Raw genomic sequence first — 22,752 nt, forward strand, 5'->3', positions numbered from 1 at the left:
AAGCTAAGAAAAGAATTCCAAGGGGCCCTTGGGTGGCTCAGTTGGCTAAGTGTGTGACTTCTGCGCAGGTCATGATCATGTGATCTGTGAGTTGGAGCCCTGCATTGCGCTGTTATGCTGACAGCTCAGAGCCCGGAGCCTGCTTCTGATTCTGTGTCTCCCTCTCTCTCTGTCCCTCCCCCACTTGTGCCCTGTCTCTCTCAAGAAAAGAAAAGAAAAGAAAAGAAAAGAAAAGAAAAGAAAAGAAAAGAAAAGAAAAGAAAAGAGAAGAAAAGAGAAGAAAAGAAAAGAAGAGAAAAGAAAAGAAAGCCAAGGGGCACCTGAGTGCCTCAGTTGGTCAAAGGTCCAAATTCAGCTCAGGTCATGATCTTGCAGTTCATGAATTTGAGCCCTTGTGACAGGCTCTTGTGCTGCCAGCTCAGAGCCTAGAGTCTGCTTTAGATTCTGTGTCTCCCTCTCTCTCTGCCCCTCCCCTGCTCACACTGTCTCTCTCCAAAAATAAATAAACATTAAAAAAATTAAAAAAAAAGAGTTTCATTTATAACAGTATCAAAAAGAACAGATATTTAGGAATAAACATCAAAATAAGTGAAAGAACTATACAATGAAAACTAGAAAAGATTGCTGAGAGAAATGAAAGATCTAACAATTGGAGTGACATATCACGTTTATGGATTGGAAAATTTGATATAGTTAAGACAGCTATTTTTCCCAAACTGATCTCTAGATCCAATATAACTCACATCAAAATCTCAGTAAGTTTTTTGTTTTCTGGGTTTTCTTGCAGAAATTGAAATACTGAAACTAAAAGTGCCAAAATGATTTGGAAAAAAGAACAAACCTGTAGGACGTACACTTCTTGATTTCCAAACTTATTATCAGAAAGCGTAATCAAGAAAGTGCAGTACTGACATGAAGATAGTCCTATGGCCAAGGGAACAGTATTGAGAGTCCAGAAACAAATCATTACATTCGTGGTCAATTGATTTTTAACACTTTGGGGAAAATTTTTGCAACTTCTTTAAAAATTAAACATAAATTTACTATATGCCCCAGATATACCACTATTAGATATCTAGCCGAGAGAAATGGAAACTTTTATCACACAAAGACTTTTATGTATTTGTATCAGCATTATGCACAATAATGAAAAAGTGTAAATAATGCAAATGTTGATTAACAGGGGAAATGGATAAACAAAATGTCACATATCCATACAATGAAATATTATTGAACCACTTATATATAAAACGTACAGAAAAGGCAAATATATAGAGACAGAAATTGATGTGTGGTTACCTGGGGCTGGGGGTGCAAACAGAGATTGAGTGCAAATGGGCATGAGGTATCTTTCTGGGGTGATGGATGTGTTCTGAAACTGGATTTTGGTGGTGGTAGTTGACAGCTGTCAGTTTTACTAAAAATCACTTAATTGAAATAGGTAAACTTTACAGTGTGAAAATCATATTTCCATAAACCTGTGGGTTTTTTTTTTAAGGTAAAAATAGATAGCTGTTTACTTTTGGTTTGCTCTATGTAACTATTCACGGTATTTTGCATGCAGTGGGGGTGAATGAGTGAATGAGCACAGAACCTTCTGAATCTACTCTTAAATCAAAACATAGACCAAATAGGTCTTTTTCTTCAAATCACCACATTGTGGAAACTGGGGACTTTTTTCCTTAGATTTTTTTTCATTTTTAAATTTCCTGACCATTAACTTATTAATTCTTGGGTCCTCCATCCTAATCAGAGTGCCCATGACATCACTCTCCAGCTTCTCTTTGCAGGCCATCAAAATGCCCCTTTCCTTCATGATACAAAGCCAATATAAGGTGCTTCCACATGCTTTTTGATGTCACTTTTTTACAATGCTATAGCTATATTATAAATAAAGTATTCAACATTCATATACAGGTCTTCTGTTAAGAAAGACTCTAATTTATGAAACATTGACTGTAACAATTGAAATACACCTAGTGAACATAATTTGTCTTGGGTTGCAATTCATATTCAGTATAATTTGGGCTCATTTCCCTGGTGCCCTATGTAACTGGGTTCTGTTGCAGCCATCTATCATTTGGATCTGTTTGGAGATGCTTTTCGGGTTCATCAAAAGAAGTGGGAGTATGGTTTATTTCTGGGGAGATGAAAATGTAGGGCAGGGGCCTCAGAAGAGAAGAAATAATGAACTAAATAAAGGCTTAAGGTCTCTTGAAAGAACTGTGGGATGGATATATAAATATAAATATATGTATATGTAATTTTTAAATGTTTATTAATTTAAATGTTTATTAAATTAATTAACTAATTAATGTTTATTTAATTTAAATATTTATTTATTTTTGAGAAAGAGAGAGAGAGAGAGCACAAGCGGGGATGGGGCAGAGAGAGAGAGGGAGACAGAATCTGAAGCAGGCTCCAGGCTCTGAGCTATCAGTACAGAGCCTGATGCAGGGCTCAAACCCACAAACATAAGATCCTGACCTGAGCCAAAGAAGGACACTTAACTGACTGAGCCACCCAGGTGCCCCAGAATTGTGGGATACGTAACAAGCCTTCACACCTGTGTTGCTTGTGGCCTATGCAGCCATGGACAGAAATATAAGCTGAATACTACCCTTCTGTTTATGATGCTCCATTTTCACCAGATTTTGCTGGAGTCCCTTCATTCTCATGGAATTTCTATTCTTACAGATGCAGTTATTATGTCAAAGAGGTGAATGTTACCTGTTTGTTCCTGGGCTTTCACCCAGAGGAGAAACCTAAGCTGTCCTTCAGAATGACCTACTACAATCTGAAATGGCCTCAAAGGGCGGAGACTGGACCAGGAGACAGGAGAAATACAACCAATTGCTGCCCAGCTGGCTGTGTGACTTTGGGCAATCTTTTAACCTTTCTGGGCTTCAATTTCTGCATAAGCAAAGAGATGGTACAAACTAAATGATCTCTAACATCTTCTAATTCCATATTTCTTCCCAGAAGAACCTAGGTATTACTTTTTCTATACTACTAGAGAAACTGTCGGGCTGTGTGTATACAAAGACAGGATACTAGCATGATATCTTTGTTTGCAGTTTTCACAATATAAGGGAAACGCAACAACCAGAGCCGTGAACATGAGTAACTCAGTGTTCCATCATAACACTCCAAAGAGACACAAACACCACAGTTTCCTACAATCAGTTCCTCGACGGAAGACTCCATGTAAAGTATTCTCACCCTGAATAGAATTTAGAATCTCGGGAATCTTGAACATACCAAGTAAAATCACCTGTTGCTTAAAAACCTCACCTCTATATAAAGTTTAACTTCCAAAGCCACCTTCCTTCATGCTGCCAGTGTCCACATCACAGACCAGGCAACTATGGAGGTCACCAGATAGCCTTTTCACCTCCAGATGGATATTACCTTGATTTCCAAAAAGATGTCCACATTGATCCCAGAAAGGCAATTCCCCCCTTCAGATTTCAACAATATAACAGATAAGCCACTTACTAGAATCTATGCCTAGATACATTTAAAGTTCCTTTAAAAAATTCTAAATGAGTATAATCGCATTTATTTAACTAGCCCCCTTCATCTCTAGATTCCAAATATCGATTCTCTCAACATCCTAGCCAGAAGCTAACCGATGAAAATGCTTTCTATATTTTCACAGGTACAAATCCGCGAAGTCAATGGCCTTAAATCATCACAGAGATCTTTTTTCTCTATAGCTGTCACTCACTTCCCAATTCATCTGATATAGAACCACCGTTCACTCTGTGAAGACCTTCCCTGCACGAGCAACACTGAACAGTAGCAACACAGAGTACTATGATGTTCATTTTTTTACAAACAGAAAACACCACCTAAGAAAATGCCTTTCTAAATGACTGAAAAGTATTGCCTACCTTCAAATCACTCATACACCTGTGGGTTCACCTGAAAGGACTATTCCAGTACCAAAGAACTTTGTACACGCAACACGTTTACTCTTCTTTTGTTTCCAACTGTTACTACTATTGGCAACAATTCATTTCTGGTTGTTTCCACAACATGTAGCTTTATGGAAGACCTATTCACTCTACACTCAATGATTCACCCACACCACTGCACAATCAATTCAGCTACATCACAGATTAAGTAGAGTAGCCACAGGAAACAAATCTACAGGGCCAGCTTTAGTACAATGGTTCATTCCACAGAAATAGAGCATTGGTTTGCTGGGATGGAAGGGTAGCAGTAAGGACAGCTACACACAGCATTCCTTCAGACACAATGTTGACAGCACCTTTCCAGAAAGGCCATGTGCCACAATTTTTGAATCTTGCCAAAGACTTTAGAAACACTGTACAGCCTATACCAAAGAACATGCCCAGTGCTGTTCTTTTCCTGGCATGCCTTCAGCTATCCACACACAAAATACAAACATGTCTGAGTTTTAAAAAGAAATCTATGGAGGATGAAAGTCAGAGGGGGTGGAGAATAGGAACAAAAATGGTAGCACTAAATAGATAAGGCAACATAGCTCTAGGCTTAGGTGCATGAGAATAGCTGCGTGTCAATCTCAGTGGGGAAGTCAGACAGGCAATGATCCTGGCAGTAAGGATGCTGTCCACTGGGTAATTTGATTTTGCCTTGTTTCCAAAATTCAGAGAATCCAATTCATTTTCTTACCAGATTTGATTACCAGGTGATGTAGAGCAGGATCCAAAATGGTGCCACCCTCCTTTCATTTATGACTTAATTTCAAGGTCACATGCTCAGGTTTTCATTGGTGGGGACAGTGAAGTTAGTAAATGTTTGATGCTTTAAAATTTCCCATTTAGCAATGTGCTTCCACACTACATATAGGATGCATTTCTACAACTTCACTAGAACTAATCTTTGGCTCCAAATCTTGTTATGAAACGACTACTAAATATTTTTTTCTGCCCTAAATCATTGAACTGCTGCCACCCAGCAGCTCCAACATGCTTCTCTGTCCATGTTTTGTCTTAAAAACCAACTAAAGTCTGTGACTGCTATAATCAAGATAATACTTGTAGTATCATGTATATTTTGACCTTTCCTCTCGCCAGGATACCCAAATATAAGACCAGAACATTTGCAAACTGGTCTCTGTAAATCATTCAACTCTCTTTAAAACCTTGGTGAGAAGGATGAGGCCAGCCTGGAGCATCTGCTGACCTTCACTATCTCTCTCCTCATTTAGATTTAGAGGGGTTTCCTCCACCCTGAGAATATCTAGGGTCTGCCTCTCTTTTAAAAATGGGTTCTGCAAAAAGAATGAAAAGACCTTATAGGAAAATGTAAATCAGGAATGGGCCCACTCCTGCCCAGCCCCTCTCCGCCACCAAGTGACCACCCAAGTAAATGAGTCAGAAGTCTTTGTATGCTTCCCTTCCCAAGGCATTTGCATTTTATTTTTTTTTATTAAAAAAATTTTTTTTAACCTTTATTTATTTTTGAGACAGAGAGAGACACAGCATGAATGGGGGAGGGTCAGAGAGAGGGAGACGCAGAATCTGAAACAGGCTCCAGGCTCTGAGCTGTCAGTACAGAGCCCAACTTGGGGCTCGAACTCATGGACTTGGGGCTCGAACTCATGGACTTGGGGCTCGAACTCATGGACTTGGGGCTCAAACTCATGGACCACGAGATCACAACCCGAGCTGAAGTCGGACGCTTAACCGACTGAGTCACCCAGGCACCCCATGGCATTTGCATTTTAACAGGAGGCAAACTTATCTTGCCAAAGAGTAAAGCTCTAAGGGGAACGTCCTGCCTCAGCCCTGGGCAAAGTCCTCTTGCAAGACCTCTCAGAAGCACAGCAGGTCAGCACTGGGGCCCACAGGGACTCTAAGGATATCGCACCCGAATCCAAGGCTTAAAGGGAATGCTGTGGCCAGGTGGACATGAAGAGAGAATCATTATCTCCTGTGAGGAGTCTTGGACACCTAGCCTTGCTTTAAAATCCAAAGGAGGGGACAGAGAGTGCTTTTCTGGAGGTGGTGTTCCATTCTTCCTCAGGGAATGGTGTAACTTTAGAAAACACAGCATGTGAAACACACATCCCCAGAACTTCCCTGCAGTTTTCACTTCCCTCTCATGGGGGCTGCTTCCTGAGCAGATGGCTGCTGAGTGGCTGAGCTGTCTGGCCTTACTCTCCTCCCAGTTTGTGGTTCTGGTGCAATGTGAGTGGCTCCTTAGGAAACACAGGAAACCCACCGCAGGATGAAGCCCTGAACCACAAAACAGTCCTCTGCTCCCCAATACCGTGCGTGCAGCACTGGGCCATGGAGTCAACCACTCTGAAAGTAAAATCTCCAATTAACGTTAATCAATAGCAACTCAAAGGGCTTTTGTGGGGGAAAAAAAAGAATTTTCTTTTTTTCTTCCCTTTCTCCTCCTCCTCTTCCCCCTCCCCTTTCTTTTTTTGGTAGTGGCAAAGGAACTGATATATATGCATTAGATGCTGCATAAAATTATTTTCCTAGCTTGAAGACCAAACTTGTAACATCTTCTCAGGGAATATTTCTTCACTACGCCTTTAGGAAAAAATCAAAGAGAAAAATTTGAAGTGTTTTAAATAGTTAAATCTGAAAATTACCACAGCCTTCTAATCTGTAACTCAGATGTTACTGATTCAGTTACCCATATGTTGCTACCCCATGAACAAATGCCACACACTGGAGCTACTTTTGTGTCACTGCCTGGAGTGTGGACCACAACCAGCTATCTGCTGTATACAAATATATATCTCACACATGGCTACAGTATAAATATAAATGCTGGGTCTTTAAGAAAACTTTTCAAGACCTCTGTTGTGGTTACTCCACCTACCTGCCCCCAAATCCATTCTGCCCTGCCCTGCTCCATACCTCAAGAGGGTGACCCCATGGATGACACCACCTTATGTTTTTACCTTGCTGGCCAGCTTCTGGACAGGGGGAGCCAATGGCAGGCCAGAGGTCAGAGGGCAGCAGGAGGAGAAAAGACTGGGGTGTCGGTTCCATACTCCTTCCCTGCCCTGTCTCTCTAGAACTATCTCCCACTCCTGCTAGTGGATTTAGCTCTTACAGGGCTCCAGGAGTACCATTTCCTTCCACCCCTTCAGGTCTAGGGGTAACGACAACTTCCTGCTATTGCTGGTTGCTGGGGGCCCTGAATCCCTTTGGCCACCCTAGACCTACGTCCACCTCTACAAACAGTCCCTCCATTTCTTCACTTGAACTGACTGAATGGGATTCTGTTTCCTGCTTGGCCCCTATTGATAAGCCCTCCACACTCAGTTCTACTCCAGACAGGGAGGTCAATGACCATACTTAAACCTGCTGAGGGTAGGATTTGTGCTTATGAAAAAAACCTAGTACAGGACAATGCTGAGGTCTGCCCAGCTAAAAGCTCCAGCAAAGAGGGTTTTATTCAGCTTTAGGATGAAGAGACATCCTGGCTGTGATTTTTGTCACCTCAGGGATCCCCAGAGCTGATAGTCACCTTCCCACTCCAAAACATCAGGATACTAGACAGGAAACTTTTTAGATAATATTTAGAGTTGGTGGGAGTTTTTCTTCCCTTCTTTCAATTCCTTCCAGTGACTGGTATTCCTGATCAGGATTCTCTCCTTAAGACCTCAGCTGACTGTGGGACGATCACGAGGCTGGCAGCACTCTCCCTTTGGCACCCCCACCTGTCGCATTGGAGTGCCTCTCTCTCTGAGACTTCAGCCCCACCTGGCCACATCTACCATCATCCCTCAAGGGCCCATATGGGGTCCCTTTCCCAGAAGTTAACTATCTCCAAGGTGCTGGCTTGAATGTGCAGGGGTCATTTTTCCTGTGATGACAACATCACATTTTTCCTGTGATGCACAGCCCAGATTTGTTAATACTCTGCCCAGACACCAGGGAATCTTATGTGCTGCTGAAAAGCAATTAACAATCTCTAGAAAGTCTCCCTACCATACTCGAGTATCAGCAGAACAGACTCAAGTTTTTCTAGTGGAACGAGGAAGGTTGACTAGTTGTAAAGGGTTCTGGTGGGAGGCCTCCTTCCTCCCTTTTTTACTTTATTTATTTTAAAATTTATTTATTTTGAGAAAGAGAGAGAGAGCATGGGAGGGGCAGAGAGAGGAGAGAGAGAGAAAATCCGAAGTAGGCTCCACGCTGTCAGCACAGAGCCCGATATGGGCAAGAACTCACAAAACGTGAGATAATGACCTGAGTGGAAACCAAGAGTCAGATGCTTAACTGACTGAGCCACCCAGGGACCCTTTATTTTATTTTTAAAAAATGTTTATTTATTTATTTTGAGAGACAGAGAGAGCACGAGTAGAAGAGGGGCAGAGAGAGAGAGAGAGAGAGAGAGAGAGAGAGAGAGAGAGAGAGAGAGAGAGAGAGAGCGCGCGCTCTGACAGCTCATAGCCCGATTCAGGGCTAGATCTCACCATCCTTGAGATCATGACCTGAGCCAAAATCAGAGTCAGATGCACCTGACTGAGGCATCCAGGTGCCCCTATTCTGACTCCATTTTATACAACTCAAAGAAATGTCTAAGTCTTTCCAACCAACTTTCTCCTATACAGTGCCAAACTCACTGTTTTCCTGACAGTGTTTTCCAATCCAAATGGTCTCTCTCCTTCTCTCACTTTCCAAGTTCCACCTCACCCAGCCTCACCTGTATCCTCCCTACACTCTTTCTCTTGGATGATTTCTCATGGAGTGGAGCACTCATTGCACCATTCCTAAAGGCCACAGACTCCAGATTCCTTTCTAGTCACAACTTGGAGAAACAAACATGGGTAGCTGGCTGTGTAGCTATGTTTCCATGACCTCTTTTAGGGTTGCTTACAGGTGCTTACAGCTTCACAAGATTTTCTGCCTCCAGATTTTCCAAGGCTTGGGTCAATGTTATGAGTATGGAGAGCCTGTTGGGTCTTTCTGGACCTGGGTTCTGCAGGATTTGCTCTGGAGAACAACCCTTAGGTAGTAAGGAAATGTAGGATACCATGGCTGGGCTGCCTAGACCAGGCACCCAGGGAGAACTATGGAAGGTTAATTATAATTCAGATGCCCAGTGGTGATTTCTACCATAGCATAGCTCTGATTAGCCAATGATGGTGAAATCTGCAATCATGGCAATAAAAGAAGAGTGAGCAGAGGTAGTTTTCAAGGGGAATTTAAATTTTCAGCCTTCAGATTTCTTTTCATTATGTAGTCAGTGAGCCAAGCACCTGTCTCTAGGGACACCACAGAACTAGCAGATTATGGAAATAGGGGAAGCAATTCTTTAGTTATGTGCAGAATGTGACCATGGTGGGCAGAGCAGGTGGGATGATGGTTCTCCCCTCAGGTCTGATCCTGAGGCCAGCAAAAGACTACCAGGTAAAGCTTGAGTAGAAAAAGCAAGGTATAGGCTAGCCTAACACTAACATGTACAGCCACTTCTTCCCACATTTGATATTGATCAACAAGAAAAGTCACGAAGCTGCCCCAAACTCAGGAACCAGTGGGGTGACTACAGATCAGAGAGTCACAGACATCCAGACTCCATACCATGCTGTGGCATGGACCAAATCCACTGGCCACCCCCTTCTGACTGTGTGTGGGCTTTCCAATTAGATGCCCATTCCTAACAAACTTTAGTCACCTTTTGCTACATGTTATCAATAAACTCTAGGGGACCTTAATAAAAAAATAGATGCTTTCTTGCTCCCCAATTTACAATCATTCATCAAAATCTTTGGCCTTTGCTGAAGGAATTTATGATCAGACTATATTTATATATGAGTCAGTGAAAATGACTTTCATCTGTGGTGAATTTTTCCCCTAGGGGTCTCACAAGCCCTTGCCATCTTGAGCTTTGGTCCCAACCAATGTTTGTCACAAGAGGAGATTGAGACCTGTTAGTGGATTATGAAGTCAAACCAGTGGAGCATGGCAGACATGGAATAAAAACATCTCATAATACATCACACATCGTGAGGAGAAGTATCATTATAAGAAAACACTACACAAACTATCCCATTGCCGAGGGCCATGCTAAGAGTGCAAAGAACTCTGAAGAGAAGATGCCAAGTATGATACCCCCTCCTCCCATTCATTATCAGTGGAAAACTGTCCTGAGCACATGGACCTCATTGGAACAGACAGTGGGGACTTTACACACCCTATGTGGGGGCAGGGTGGTGAAGGGAGAGCCTTAGCCCCTGACCAAGAAGGGGGCAGCAGTGGACCCACTGATACCATTACATGCACTGTCTTCTCTCACTCTAGCTCATGCCTCAAGTTCCCACCATCTCTTCTTCCTTTCCTTCTTTATGAAGATCTTGAAACAAAATCTTTACTTCCTGTACTTACTTTTCTTCACTTCTACCCACTACACCCACTGCAAACTGGTTTCTGTTCCCACAATTCCACTGAAATTATTCTAAGATCACTAATAATCAAATGGCTTGGAGACATCATTCTGTATGACTTTTCAAAACTTCTCAGTAGAAACTTTAACAATGGATGTAGCAAGAGCAGGTTTTCAGGGACAGTTAATTATTCACTTTGTCTTCTTGACCCTTGGGTACCCACAGGGCATCCAGTGAGGAGGGCCAACAGACAGCCACATGTTTGAAGGCCTCATATGGTGCCTCCCAAGGGAATACTAAATAATTCTTTGGGGAAGTCACTTTGTTTGAATAACATTAATAGGCATAAGATGTTTTGTGATAAAATTTTTGCTTTCTGCGCAAAGACACTTTTCTACAATGGAGGGGGAAAGTGTGATTTGTAGGGGAAAAATAAAGTTAAAGAAAAACAAACAAAACCAAAAGAGAATCCAAGAATCCGGAGCAGCAAATGCAGAATTTAAAATCAAGGAAAGCCAGGGGAGCCTGTGTGGCTCAGTCGGTTGAGCATCTAACTTCTGAATTTGGCTCAGGTCATGATCCCAGGGTCACGGGATCAAGCCCTGCATTGATTATCTCTCTCCTTCTGCCCCTGCTTAAGATTCTCTCTCTCTCTCCTTCTGCCCCTCTCCCACACTCATGGTCTCTCTCTAATTAAAAAAAAAATTTTTTTTTAATTTTAAATCAAGCAAAGCCAGTATCACTTAGCAAAGACTAAATCCAAAAAAGATGAATCTCAAGGGTTAGTTCTTTGGGGGTATATCTATTAGTAAATATATATAATGAATATAAAAAAAGTATATAGAATTCAGTAAGATTTAAGATGATCTATTCCAGGTCCACACACACCCATGCAGTCAGAAAGGGGATGTTATATTGGTAACAAGTATTTAGAGCCCCAAAATATTCATGTCCTTTGAACAAAGGATTCCACTCCTAAGAATCTGTCCTAACAAAAAAATACACCATGGAAGCCATTAAGATGTGTGAAAGAGAAAACTGAAAAATATCCCAAATGTCTAACATTCAGTGAAGAATTAAATAAATCATGGTATAATACACACCATGAAATATTATGTAATCACAAAAAATCAATCTGAAATTCACAAAACACAGAGAAAGTATGAGAAAATGCTAACTTAAAAAGCAGAAAATGACATTTTTTCAAAGAAGACACACAGATGGCCAACAGACACATAAAAAGATTCTCAATATCACTCATCATCAGAGAAATGTAAACCAAAACCACAAGGAGAGATCATCTCACACCAGTGAGAATTGCTAGTATCAAAAAGACAAGAAATAACAAGTGTTGGTGAGGAGGTGGAGAGAAAGGAACTCTTGTGCACTGTTGGTGGGAATGTAAATTGATGCAGCTACTGTGGAAAATAGCATGGAGGCTCCTCAAAAATTAAAAAATAGAATTGCCATATGATCCAGTAATTCCATCACTGGGTGTTTACCCAAAGAAAATGAAAATCCTCATTCAAAAAGATACCTTACCCCTATGTTTATTGCAACATTATTTACAGTAGCAGAGATGTGGAAGCAACCCAAGGGTCCATTGATAGATGAATGGATAAAGAAGATGTGGCATACACACACATACACAATGGAATATTACTCAGCCATAAAAAGGATGAAATCTTGCCATCTGTGACAACATGGACGGACCTAGAGGGTATCATGCTAAGTGAAATAAGTCAGACAGAGAAAGGCAAATACCATATGATTTCATTTATATGCGGAATCTAAAAAACAAAACAAATGAACAAACAAAAAGAAGAAGAAACAGAGCCATAAATACAGAGAACAAACTGATGGTTGCCAGAGAGAAAGGGGTTGGGGATGGGCAAAAGGGGTAAAGGGGAGGAAGTGGTACAGGCCTGAATGAATAAGTCCTGGGGATGAAACGTACAGCATAGGGAATATAGTCAATGGTACCGTACTAGTGTTGTATGGTGACAGAGGGTATCTACACTGTGATGAGCATAGCATAACATACTAAATTGTCAAAGCACTATATTGTACACTTGAAACTAATATAACGCTGTGTGTCACCTATAATTAAAGAGGAGAATACGAAATAATTATGGAGATTATGACTGCTTCTATATAAAAAATTTATTCAAGGAGGCGCAGGAAGATGGCGGCGTAGGAGGACGCTGGGCTCACCGCGCGTCCTGCTGATCACTTAGATTCCACCTACACCTGCCTAAATAACCCAGAAAACCGCCAGAGGATTAGCAGAACGGAGTCACCGGACCCAAGTGCAGACGAGAGGCCCACGGAAGAGGGTAGGAAGGGCGGCGAAAAAGAGGAAGCTGAGAAAAAGAGAGATAAAAAAATCCAGGAGTATGAGGGGAAAATTAGAGAACTAAGTGATACACTAAAAAGAAATAATATACGCATAATTGGTATTCCAGAGGAGGAAGAGAGAGGGAAAGGTGCTGAAGGGGTACTTGAAGAAATAATAGCTGAGAACTTCCCTGAACTGGGGAAGGAAAAAGGCATTGAAATCCAAGAGGCACAGAGAACTCCCTTCAGACGTAACTTGAATCGATCTTCTGCACGACATATCATAGTGAAACTGGCAAAATACAAGGATAAAGAGAAAATTCTGAAAGCAGCAAGGGGTAAACGTGCCCTCACATATAAAGGGAGACCTATAAGACTCGTGACGGATCTCTCTTTTGAAACTTGGCAGGCCAGAAAGAATTGGCACGAGATTTTCAGGGTGCTAGACAGCAAAAATATGCAGCCGAGAATCCTTTATCCAGCAAGTCTGTCATTTAGAATAGAAGGAGAGATAAAGGTCTTCCCAAACAAACAAAAACTGAAGGAATTTGTCACCACTAAACCAGCCCTACAAGAGATCCTAAGGGGGACCCTGTGAGACAAAGTACCAGAGACATCACTACAAGCATAAAACATACAGACATCACAATGACTCTAAACCCGTATCTTTCTATAATAACACTGAATGTAAACGGATTAAATGCGCCAACCAAAAGACATAGGGTATCAGAATGGATAAAAAAACAAGACCCATCTATTTGCTGTCTACAAGAGACTCATTTTAGACCTGAGGACACCTTTAGATTCAGAGTGAGGGGATGGAGAACTATTTATCATGCTACTGGAAGCCAAAAGAAAGCTGGAGTAGCCATACTTATATCAGACAAACTAGACTTTAAATTAAAGGCTGTAACAAGAGATGAAGAAGGACATTATATAATAGTTACAGGGTCTATCCATCAGGAAGAGCTAACAATTATAAATGTCTATGCGCCGAATACCAGAGCCCCCAAGTATATAAAACAATTACTCATAAACAGAAGCAACCTTATTGATAAGAATGTGGTAATTGCAGGGGACTTTAACACCCCACTTACAGAAATGGATAGATCATCTAGACACACGGTCAATAAAGAAACAAGGGCCCTGAATGAGACATTGGATCAGATGGACTTGACAGATATATTTAGAACTCTGCATCCCAAAGCAACAGAATATACTTTCTTCTCGAGTGCACATGGAACATTCTCCAAGAGAGATCATATACTGGGTCACAAAACAGCCCTTCATAAGTTTAGAAGAATTGAAATTATACCATGCATACTTTCAGACCACAATGCTATGAAGCTTGAAATCAACCACAGGAAAAAGTCTGGAAAACCTCCAAAAGCGTGGAGGTTAAAGAACACCCTACTAACAAATGAGTGGGTCAACCAGGCAATTAGAGAAGAAATCAAAAAATATATGGAAACAAACGAAAATGAAAATACAACAATCCAAACGCTTTGGGACGCAGCGAAGGCAGTCCTGAGAGGAAAATACATTGCAATCCAGGCCTATCTCAAGAAACAAGAAAAATCCCAAATACAAAATCTAACAGCACACCTAAAGGAAATAGAAGCAGAACAGCAAAGGCAGCCTAAACCCAGCAGAAGAAGAGAAATAATAAAGATCAGAGCAGAAATAAACAATATAGAATCTAAAAAAACTGTAGAGCAGATCAACGAAACCAAGAGTTGGTTTTTTGAAAAAATAAACAAAATTGACAAACCTCTAGCCAGGCTTCTCAAAAAGAAAAGGGAGATGACCCAAATAGATAAAATCATGAATGAAAATGGAATTATTACAACCAATCCCTCAGAGATACAAACAATTATCAGGGAATACTATGAAAAATTATATGCCAACAAATTGGACAACCTGGAAGAAATGGACACATTCCTGAACACCCACACTCTTCCAAAACTCAATCAGGAGGAAATAGAAAGCTTGAACAGACCCATAACCAGCGAAGAAATTGAATCGGTTATCAAAAATCTCCCAACAAATAAGAGTCCAGGACCAGATGGCTTCCCAGGGGAGTTCTACCAGACATTTAAAGCAGAGATAATACCTATCCTTCTCAAGCTATTCCAAGAAATAGAAAGGGAAGGAAAACTTCCAGACTCCTTCTATGAAGCCAGTATTACTTTGATTCCTAAACCAGACAGAGACCCAGTAAAAAAAGAGAACTACAGGCCAATATCCCTGATGAATATGGATGCAAAAATTCTCAATAAGATACTAGCAAATCGAATTCAACAGCATACAAAAAGAATTATTCACCATGATCAAGTGGGATTCATTCCTGGGATGCAGGGCTGGTTCAACATTCGCAAATCAATCAACGTGATCCATCACATTAACAAAAAAAAAGAGAAGAACCATATGATCCTGTCAATCGATGCAGAAAAGGCCTTTGACAAAATCCAGCACCCTTTCTTAATAAAAACCCTTGAGAAAGTCGGGATAGAAGGAACATACTTAAAGATCATAAAAGCCATTTATGAAAAGCCCACAGCTAACATCATCCTCAACGGGGAAAAACTGAGAGCTTTTTCCCTGAGATCAGGAACACGACAGGGATGCCCACTCTCACCGCTGTTGTTTAACATAGTGCTGGAAGTTCTAGCATCAGCAATCAGACAACAAAAGGAAATCAAAGGCATCCAAATTGGCAAAGATGAAGTCAAGCTTTCGCTTTTTGCAGATGACATGATATTATACATGGAAAATCCGATAGACTCCACCAAAAGTCTGCTAGAACTGATACATGAATTCAGCAAAGTTGCAGGATACAAAATCAATGTCCAGAAATCAGTTGCATTCTTATACACTAACAATGAAGCAACAGAAAGACAAATAAAGAAACTGATCCCATTCACAATTGCACCAAGAAGCATAAAATACCTAGGAATAAATCTAACCAAAGATGTAAAGGATCTGTATGCTGAAAACTATAGAAAGCTTATGAAGGTAATTGAAGAAGACTTAAAGAAATGGAAAGACATTCCCTGCTCATGGATTGGAAAAATAAATATTGTCAAAATGTCAATACTACCCAAAGCTATCTACACATTCAATGCAATCCCAATCAAAATTGCACCAGCCTTCTTCTCGAAATTAGAACAAGCAATCCTAAAATTCATATGGAACCACAAAAGGCCCCGAATAGCCAAAGGAATTTTGAAGAAGAAGACCAAAGCAGGAGGCATCACAATCCCAGACTTTAGCCTCTACTACAAAGCTGTCATCATCAAGACAGCATGGTATTGGCACAAAAACAGACACACAGACCAATGGAATAGAATAGAAACCCCAGAACTAGACCCACAAACGTATGGCCAACTCATCTTTGACAAAGCAGGAAAGAACATCCAATGGAAAAAAGACAGCCTCTTTAACAAATGGTGCTGGGAGAACTGGACAGCAACATGCAGAAGGTTGAAACTAGACCACTTTCTCACACCATTTACAAAAATAAACTCAAAATGGATAAAGGGCCTAAATGTGAGACAGGAAACCATCAGAACCTTAGAGGAGAAAGCAGGAAAAGACCTCTCTGACCTCAGCCGTAGCAATCTCTTACTCGACACATCCCCAAAGGCAAGGGAATTAAAAGCAAAAGTGAATTACTGGGACCTTATGAAGATAAAAAGCTTCTGCACAGCAAAGGAAACAACCAACAAAACTAAAAGGCAACCAACGGAATGGGAAAAGATATTTGCAAATGACATATCGGACAAAGGGCTAGTATCTAAAATCTATAAAGAGCTCACCAAACTCCACACCCGAAAAACAAATAACCCAGTGAAGAAATGGGCAGAAAACATGAATAGACACTTCTCTAAAGAAGACATCCAGATGGCCAACAGGCACATGAAAAGATGTTCAGCGTCGCTCCTTATCAGGGAAATACAAATCAAAACCACACTCAGGTATCACCTCACGCCAGTCAGAGTGGCCAAAATGAACAAATCAGGAGACTATAGATGCTGGAGAGGATGTGGAGAAACAGGAACCCTCTTGCACTGTTGGTGGGAATGCAAATTGGTGCAGCCGCTCTGGAAAGCAGTGTGGAGGTTCCTCAGAAAATTAAAAATAGACCTACCCTATGACCCAGCAATAGCACTGCTAGGAATTTATCCAAGGGATACAGGAGTACTGATGCATAGGGGCACTTGTACCCCAATGTTCATAGCAGCACTCTCAACAATAGCCAAATTATGGAAAGAGCCTAAATGTCCATCAACTGATGAATGGATAAAGAAATTGTGGTTTATATACACAATGGAATACTATGTGGCAATGAGAAAAAATGAAATATGGCCCTTTGTAGCAACGTGGATGGAACTGGAGAGTGTAATGCTAAGTGAAATAAGCCATACAGAGAAAGACAGATACCATATGGTTTCACTCTTATGTGGATCCTGAGAAACTTAACAGGAACCCATGGGGGAGGGGAAGGGAAAAAAAAAAAAGAGGTTAGAGTGGGAGAGAGCCAAAGCATAAGAGACTGTTAAAAACTGAGAACAAACTGAGGGTTGATGGGGGGTGGGAGGGAGGGGAGGGTGGGTGATGGGTATTGAGGAGGGCGCCTTTTGGGATGAGCACTGGGTGTTGTATGGAAACCAATTTGTCAATAAATTTCATTAAAAAAAAAAATTTATTCAAGGAGGAAAAGAAAGCTAAAAGTAAGTGATCCAAAGTGGTAATAATAAGGCAGTTGGATTAGAAATCATTTTTTTCTTTTTGAAAAGTTTGTTTTATTAGTAATAATTACTAACACTTGGGGGGGGCTTTCAACATGAAGTACTTTAAGAAGTCATTTTACTCCCATAATAACCCTGTGAGACAAATACTAGTAATATTCCTATTTTACAGATTAAAAGACCTAAGATTCAGATGGAGTACCTGGCCAAGATAACATAGGGATTAGGTAGCATATCTGAGGCTGGACCCTGCTGTTGCTCAAATCAAAGTTCAGGCCTTTGATCACCACATTATACTTCTGTTTAGTTTCGTTTAAAAAAAAAAAAGGCCACAGTAAAATCGAATGGCATTTCCTTTCTGTTGAAAGGAAATCCTGTCACTTTAATGGGTTGGCTCTAACTCTTTTAGAAATCGGTGTGGAGGGGGGTGCGGGTGGGGGTAGGAAGGCCAATGCAGGGATGGCAATGACTTAGGACAGGAGGGAGGACGGACATATCAACACCTCCATGGCACCTACCTCTCCTCTCTTGTTCACATAATTCTCCTTCTTGGCAGCCTCCTGGAGTTCCATGGCCTGTTGGATATACATTTTCCCAGCTAGGATTTCATTTTCCAGCATTGACAGCTCCTTCAGTGAAATGGGCCAATTCAACCGTTCTAATGCCCCATTTAAAGCTGCCTTGTTTTCCAAGTACCGCATTGGCTTGTATGCATCTAACCTAAAAAGAAAAAAAACAAAAAAAAACAAAGAAAGTGATCATAATGGAAACAACATGGAAAGATACTTTTCAGTAAAACCTCTCCTGAGAACCATCTCTCAGACAGATGTTAGCTATCAGTTGACACAATGATGGGCACACCCTCTGGTCCATCAGAGGACCACTGTGGTGGCTTGTATGAGTTAAAAATGACCATCTCTGTGAATTACAATAGGCACTCTTCCCTACTACCTAATTTGATTATCTGACTTTAAAGAAGTTTTACACACATAGCTTTATTTTCAATTTTTTCGGCATATTTGGAACTCATTCCTTTCTCCCTAGGCCCAACATTTGGCAGGACCAAAAATGAGCTTCAAAGAGATTTCACATGCTATGCCCAGCAGTAACCCTGGGAACACAGCAAAGCAAAGGGAAGGGAAGCAAAACATAAGCCAAATATTTGCCTCAGTGCAGTAATTCTTGTACCAGCTCACCCTAGCTATTTTGATCTCCTCTCCTTTTATAAGCCTAAACAGGCCTAAACTTTCTGGCTTCATTGTTTTGGGACACAAAGAACAGAAGGCAAACATTCTATGAGCTGATGAATACAGGCTGTGGGACTCCAGGGGAAGCCAGTGTGGTGTGATGGAGTCTACTTCCAGTCCAGCTTCTGCTGCATCAGACACGCCTGGAGGGGGAGAGAAAGAAAGAGGAGGAGGGGGAGAGAGGCAGGGGAGCATGAGGAAGAAAGAGAGGGAGCAACAGAGAGAGTGGAAGGCATTTCATAATTATCATTTTCTTACTGCTGAAAGCATCACTTCCTTTAGGTTTAGGGTATTGAAAGAGTACAGTTTAAACCCAGCACAGCCACAGGACTCAATCCACAAACAAACCTATCTCCAGATAACAGAAAAAATTCTTATTAAAAAATCTGAATGGAGTGATGTCATTAAGATGGTGGAATAAGAACCCCCAGGCTCCCATTCATACCCCCAGCCCCCAACCAGGAAATACTGACTAATCAATATATGGACCAAATTCCCTTTGTAAGGATTCCAGAAACCAGTTAAGAACTTACTACAGCATTCAAGATGAACTCGAAGCTAAAAAAGAATAGTGGATTAAAGTGGATTAAAAAGGTTGTTGCATTTTGCCTTCCTAGTCCCCCTGCTTCCCTGATATAGGGCAGCACAAGTGGGAGACAACTCGTAAATTGTGGCTTCCCCCTTGGGAGGGAAGGAGGATTGGAACGTGCATCCAATACTCTGGAGTTTTGGGAGGCTTCCCAAGGGACTGGTTTCCATCTTATCTGATTCAGAACACTGATGGGAATGGTGATATATTCTGGATACATGTTAGGGGTAGCTTGAGAAAAAAGAGGACTATCCATGGCTTATTGCAGCACCAGAGACACTGCAATACCAAAAACAGACACCAGGGGGAGAAAGAGATTATGGGCTTCTGAGAAGGAAGGGGCAAACCTATTTGACAGAAATTTCATATACAAGGCTGGAGAAGACATATCCCAGAAAAGGTTTGAAAGATCCCCAGAATCTCTAACCCAGATGACTGGTGATGGTCATTTCCTATAAGAAGCTAGTCTAAAAAAAAAAAAAAAAGAAGAAGAAGAAGCTAGTCTATAAAGACCAGGAGAAGTGTCCTTTTTCAAATATTCAAATCTCCACTAAAGATTCTAAGGCATACAAAGAAACAGGGAAAGGTGACCCAATCAAAGGAATAAAGTACGTCTTCAGAAATCTTCCCTAAAGAAATGGAGACCTGTGGAACATAAGGGAAGGAAAACAACAATAATATAAAAACAGGGAGGGGACAAAACATAAGAGACTCTTAAATATGGAGAACAAACAGAAGGTTACTGGAGGGGTTGTGGGAGGGTGAATGGGCTAAATGGGTAAGGGGCATTAAGGAATCTACTCCTGAAATTATTGTTGCACTATATGCTGACTAATTTGGATGTAAATTAAAAAAAATTAAATAAAAAAAAAAAAGAAATGGAGATCTATGAACAATGTGACAAAAAAATTCAAAATAACTGTCCTAAAGATTTCAATGAGCTCGAAGAGAACACAGACAACTACATAGGATCAGGAAAATGATGCATGAACAAAGTAAGAATATCAACAAAAATATAGAAACTATAAAAAAGAGAACTATAAAAAAGAGAAATTCTGGATCTGAAGAATATAATAACTGAAATGAAAAAATCTCTAGAGAAGTTTAAAAGCAGACTTGATCAAGCAGAAAAAAAATCAGCAAATTATTACTACTTTAAGCCATAAATTGTTACAAGAGACAAAGAAGGATATTATATAATGATACAAGGGTCAATCCACCAGGAAGATATGACAATTATAGATATATGTGCACCGGTGTCGGAGCTCTCAAATACATGAAGCAAATATTGACAGAATTGAAGAGAGAAATAGATAGCAACATAATAAAAGTAAGAGATTTCAATCCCCATTTTCCACTATTGATAGAACAACCAGACAGATGGTCAATAAGGAAACAGAGTACTTGAACAATACCATATACTGACTGGATCTAATAGGTGTGTACAGAATATACCACTAGCCAACAGTAGGATACATATTCTTCATATGTGCTCATGAAACATTCTCTGGGACAGACTACAGGTTAGGCCATGAAACAAGTGTTACAAGTTTTCAAAATCGATGGGGCACCTGGGTGGCTCAGTCGGTTAAGTGTCCAACTTCAGGTCATGATCTCGTGGTTCACGACTTTGAGCCCTGCATCAGGCTCAGAGCCTGGAGCCTGCTTCAGAGTCTGTGTATCCCCCTCTCTCTGCCCCTCCCCCACTTGCACTCTGTCTCTCTCTCTCAAAAATAAATAAACAGAAAAAAAAGTTTTCAAAATGGAAATCATAAAAGACTATCTTCTCTAATCACAATGGCACAACATTAGAAAATTAAAAGCAGATGGAAATTAAACACCACACAGCCAATGGGTCAAAGAAGAAATCACAAGGGAGATTAGAAAATACCTTGAGATACATGAAAATGAAAACACAAAATAACAAAATATACGAAATACCATAAAACCAGTACCGGGAGAAAAAATTTATTGTGCTAAATACTTACATTAAAAAAGAAGAAAGATCTCAAACCAATAGCCTAGAAAAAGAACAAACTAAATCCAAAGTTAGTAGAAGGAAGGAAAAAATATAGATTAGAGCAGAAATAGGTAAAATAGATTACAAAAAAAAAAGAAAAAATCAATGAAAGTGTTGATTTTTAGAAAGAATAACATAACTGAAAAATGTTCAGCTAGATTAACTAAGAAAAAAAAGATGGAAGACTCAAATATCATAATCAGAAAGGAAAAAGGAGACATTACAAGTAAAGCTACAGAAATAAAAGGGGTTATGAGAAACTGCTATAATCATTTATACACACAAACTGGATAACCTAGAAGAAAAGGATAGAATCCTAGAAACACACTATCAGCTAGACTGAATCATGAAGAAATAAAAAAGTCTGAGGAGACCTATAACTAGAAAGGAGACTGATTCAGTAAACACATACCTTCCAACAAATATAAGCTCAGTACCAAATAGCTTTAGTGGAGAATTCTACCAAACATTTAAAGAATTAACACCAATCTTCTTTAAATACTTCCAAAACTGCAGAGGAAGGAGTATTTCCAGACTCATTCTATGAAGCCAGCATTTCCCCACACCAAAGCCAGACAAAAATACTACAAGGAAGCTACAGGCCAATAACCCTTATGAACACTGATGCAAAAATCTTCAACAAAACATTAGCAAACAAATGTAACAGCCTATTAAAAGGATTATATACCATTAAATGTGAGATTTGTTCCTGTAATGCAAGGATGATTCCATATAAAAATTGATGTGACACATCATATTAACAATGAAGGAAAAAAACCACTTGATCATCTCAAGTGATGCAGAAGAATCATTTGACAAAATTCACACCCTTTCATGGAAAAAAAAGAAAAGACGCCCAATAAGCCAGAATAGAAGGAAGCTACCTCAACATAGTAAAGGCCTCATATGAAAAGCCCACAGCTAACATCATCCTCAACAGTCAATAACTGGAAACTTTTCCTCTCAGAACAGAACAAAGCAAGAATGTCCACTTTTACTATTTTTATTAAGCAAAGTACTGAAAGTCCTATCCAGAGAAATTGGATAAGAAAAAGAAACTAAAAAAACATCCAAACTGGAAAGAAATAAAATCATATCTGTTCACAGATGACACGATTTTATATGTAGAAACCCCTAAAGATCCCATAAAAATATTATTAGAACTAATAAATAAATTCAACAAAGTAGCAGGATAAAATATCAACACAGAAAAATCAGTTTTGTTTCTATACCCTACGAATGCACAATCCAAAAAGGTAATTAAGACAATAATCCCACTTAAAATAGCACCAAAAAGAGTAAGATACTTAGGAATAAAATTAACCAAGGATGTAAAAGATTTGCACACTGTAAACTATAAAACATCATGGGAAAAAACATTAAAAAGATGCAAATAAACGGGAAAGACATGCTGTATTCATGAATTAGAAGATTTAATACTGTTAAAATATCCATACTACCCA

At 40.1% G+C, this 22,752-nt stretch overlaps 1 protein-coding gene across 3 annotated transcripts in view; it reads right to left on the bottom strand.

Annotated features, from left to right (window-relative positions):
• Positions 1-22,752, bottom strand: part of VWA3B (von Willebrand factor A domain containing 3B) — a 209,618-nt gene that overhangs the window by 23,814 nt on the left and 163,052 nt on the right. For all 3 annotated transcript variants that reach the window (XR_004343390.1, XM_032592628.1, XM_032592627.1), the window contains one exon: positions 17,952-18,153. Coding sequence is in view for 2 of the 3 variants with exons in the window: in XM_032592628.1 (XP_032448519.1) it covers positions 17,952-18,153 (202 nt within the window). In the remaining variant the exon portion in view is untranslated. The remainder of the gene's footprint in view (positions 1-17,951; positions 18,154-22,752) is intronic.

The sequence above is a fragment of the Lynx canadensis genome, chromosome A3, assembly GCF_007474595.2.
Source record: "Lynx canadensis isolate LIC74 chromosome A3, mLynCan4.pri.v2, whole genome shotgun sequence".
Classification (NCBI taxonomy): domain Eukaryota; kingdom Metazoa; phylum Chordata; class Mammalia; order Carnivora; family Felidae; genus Lynx; species Lynx canadensis.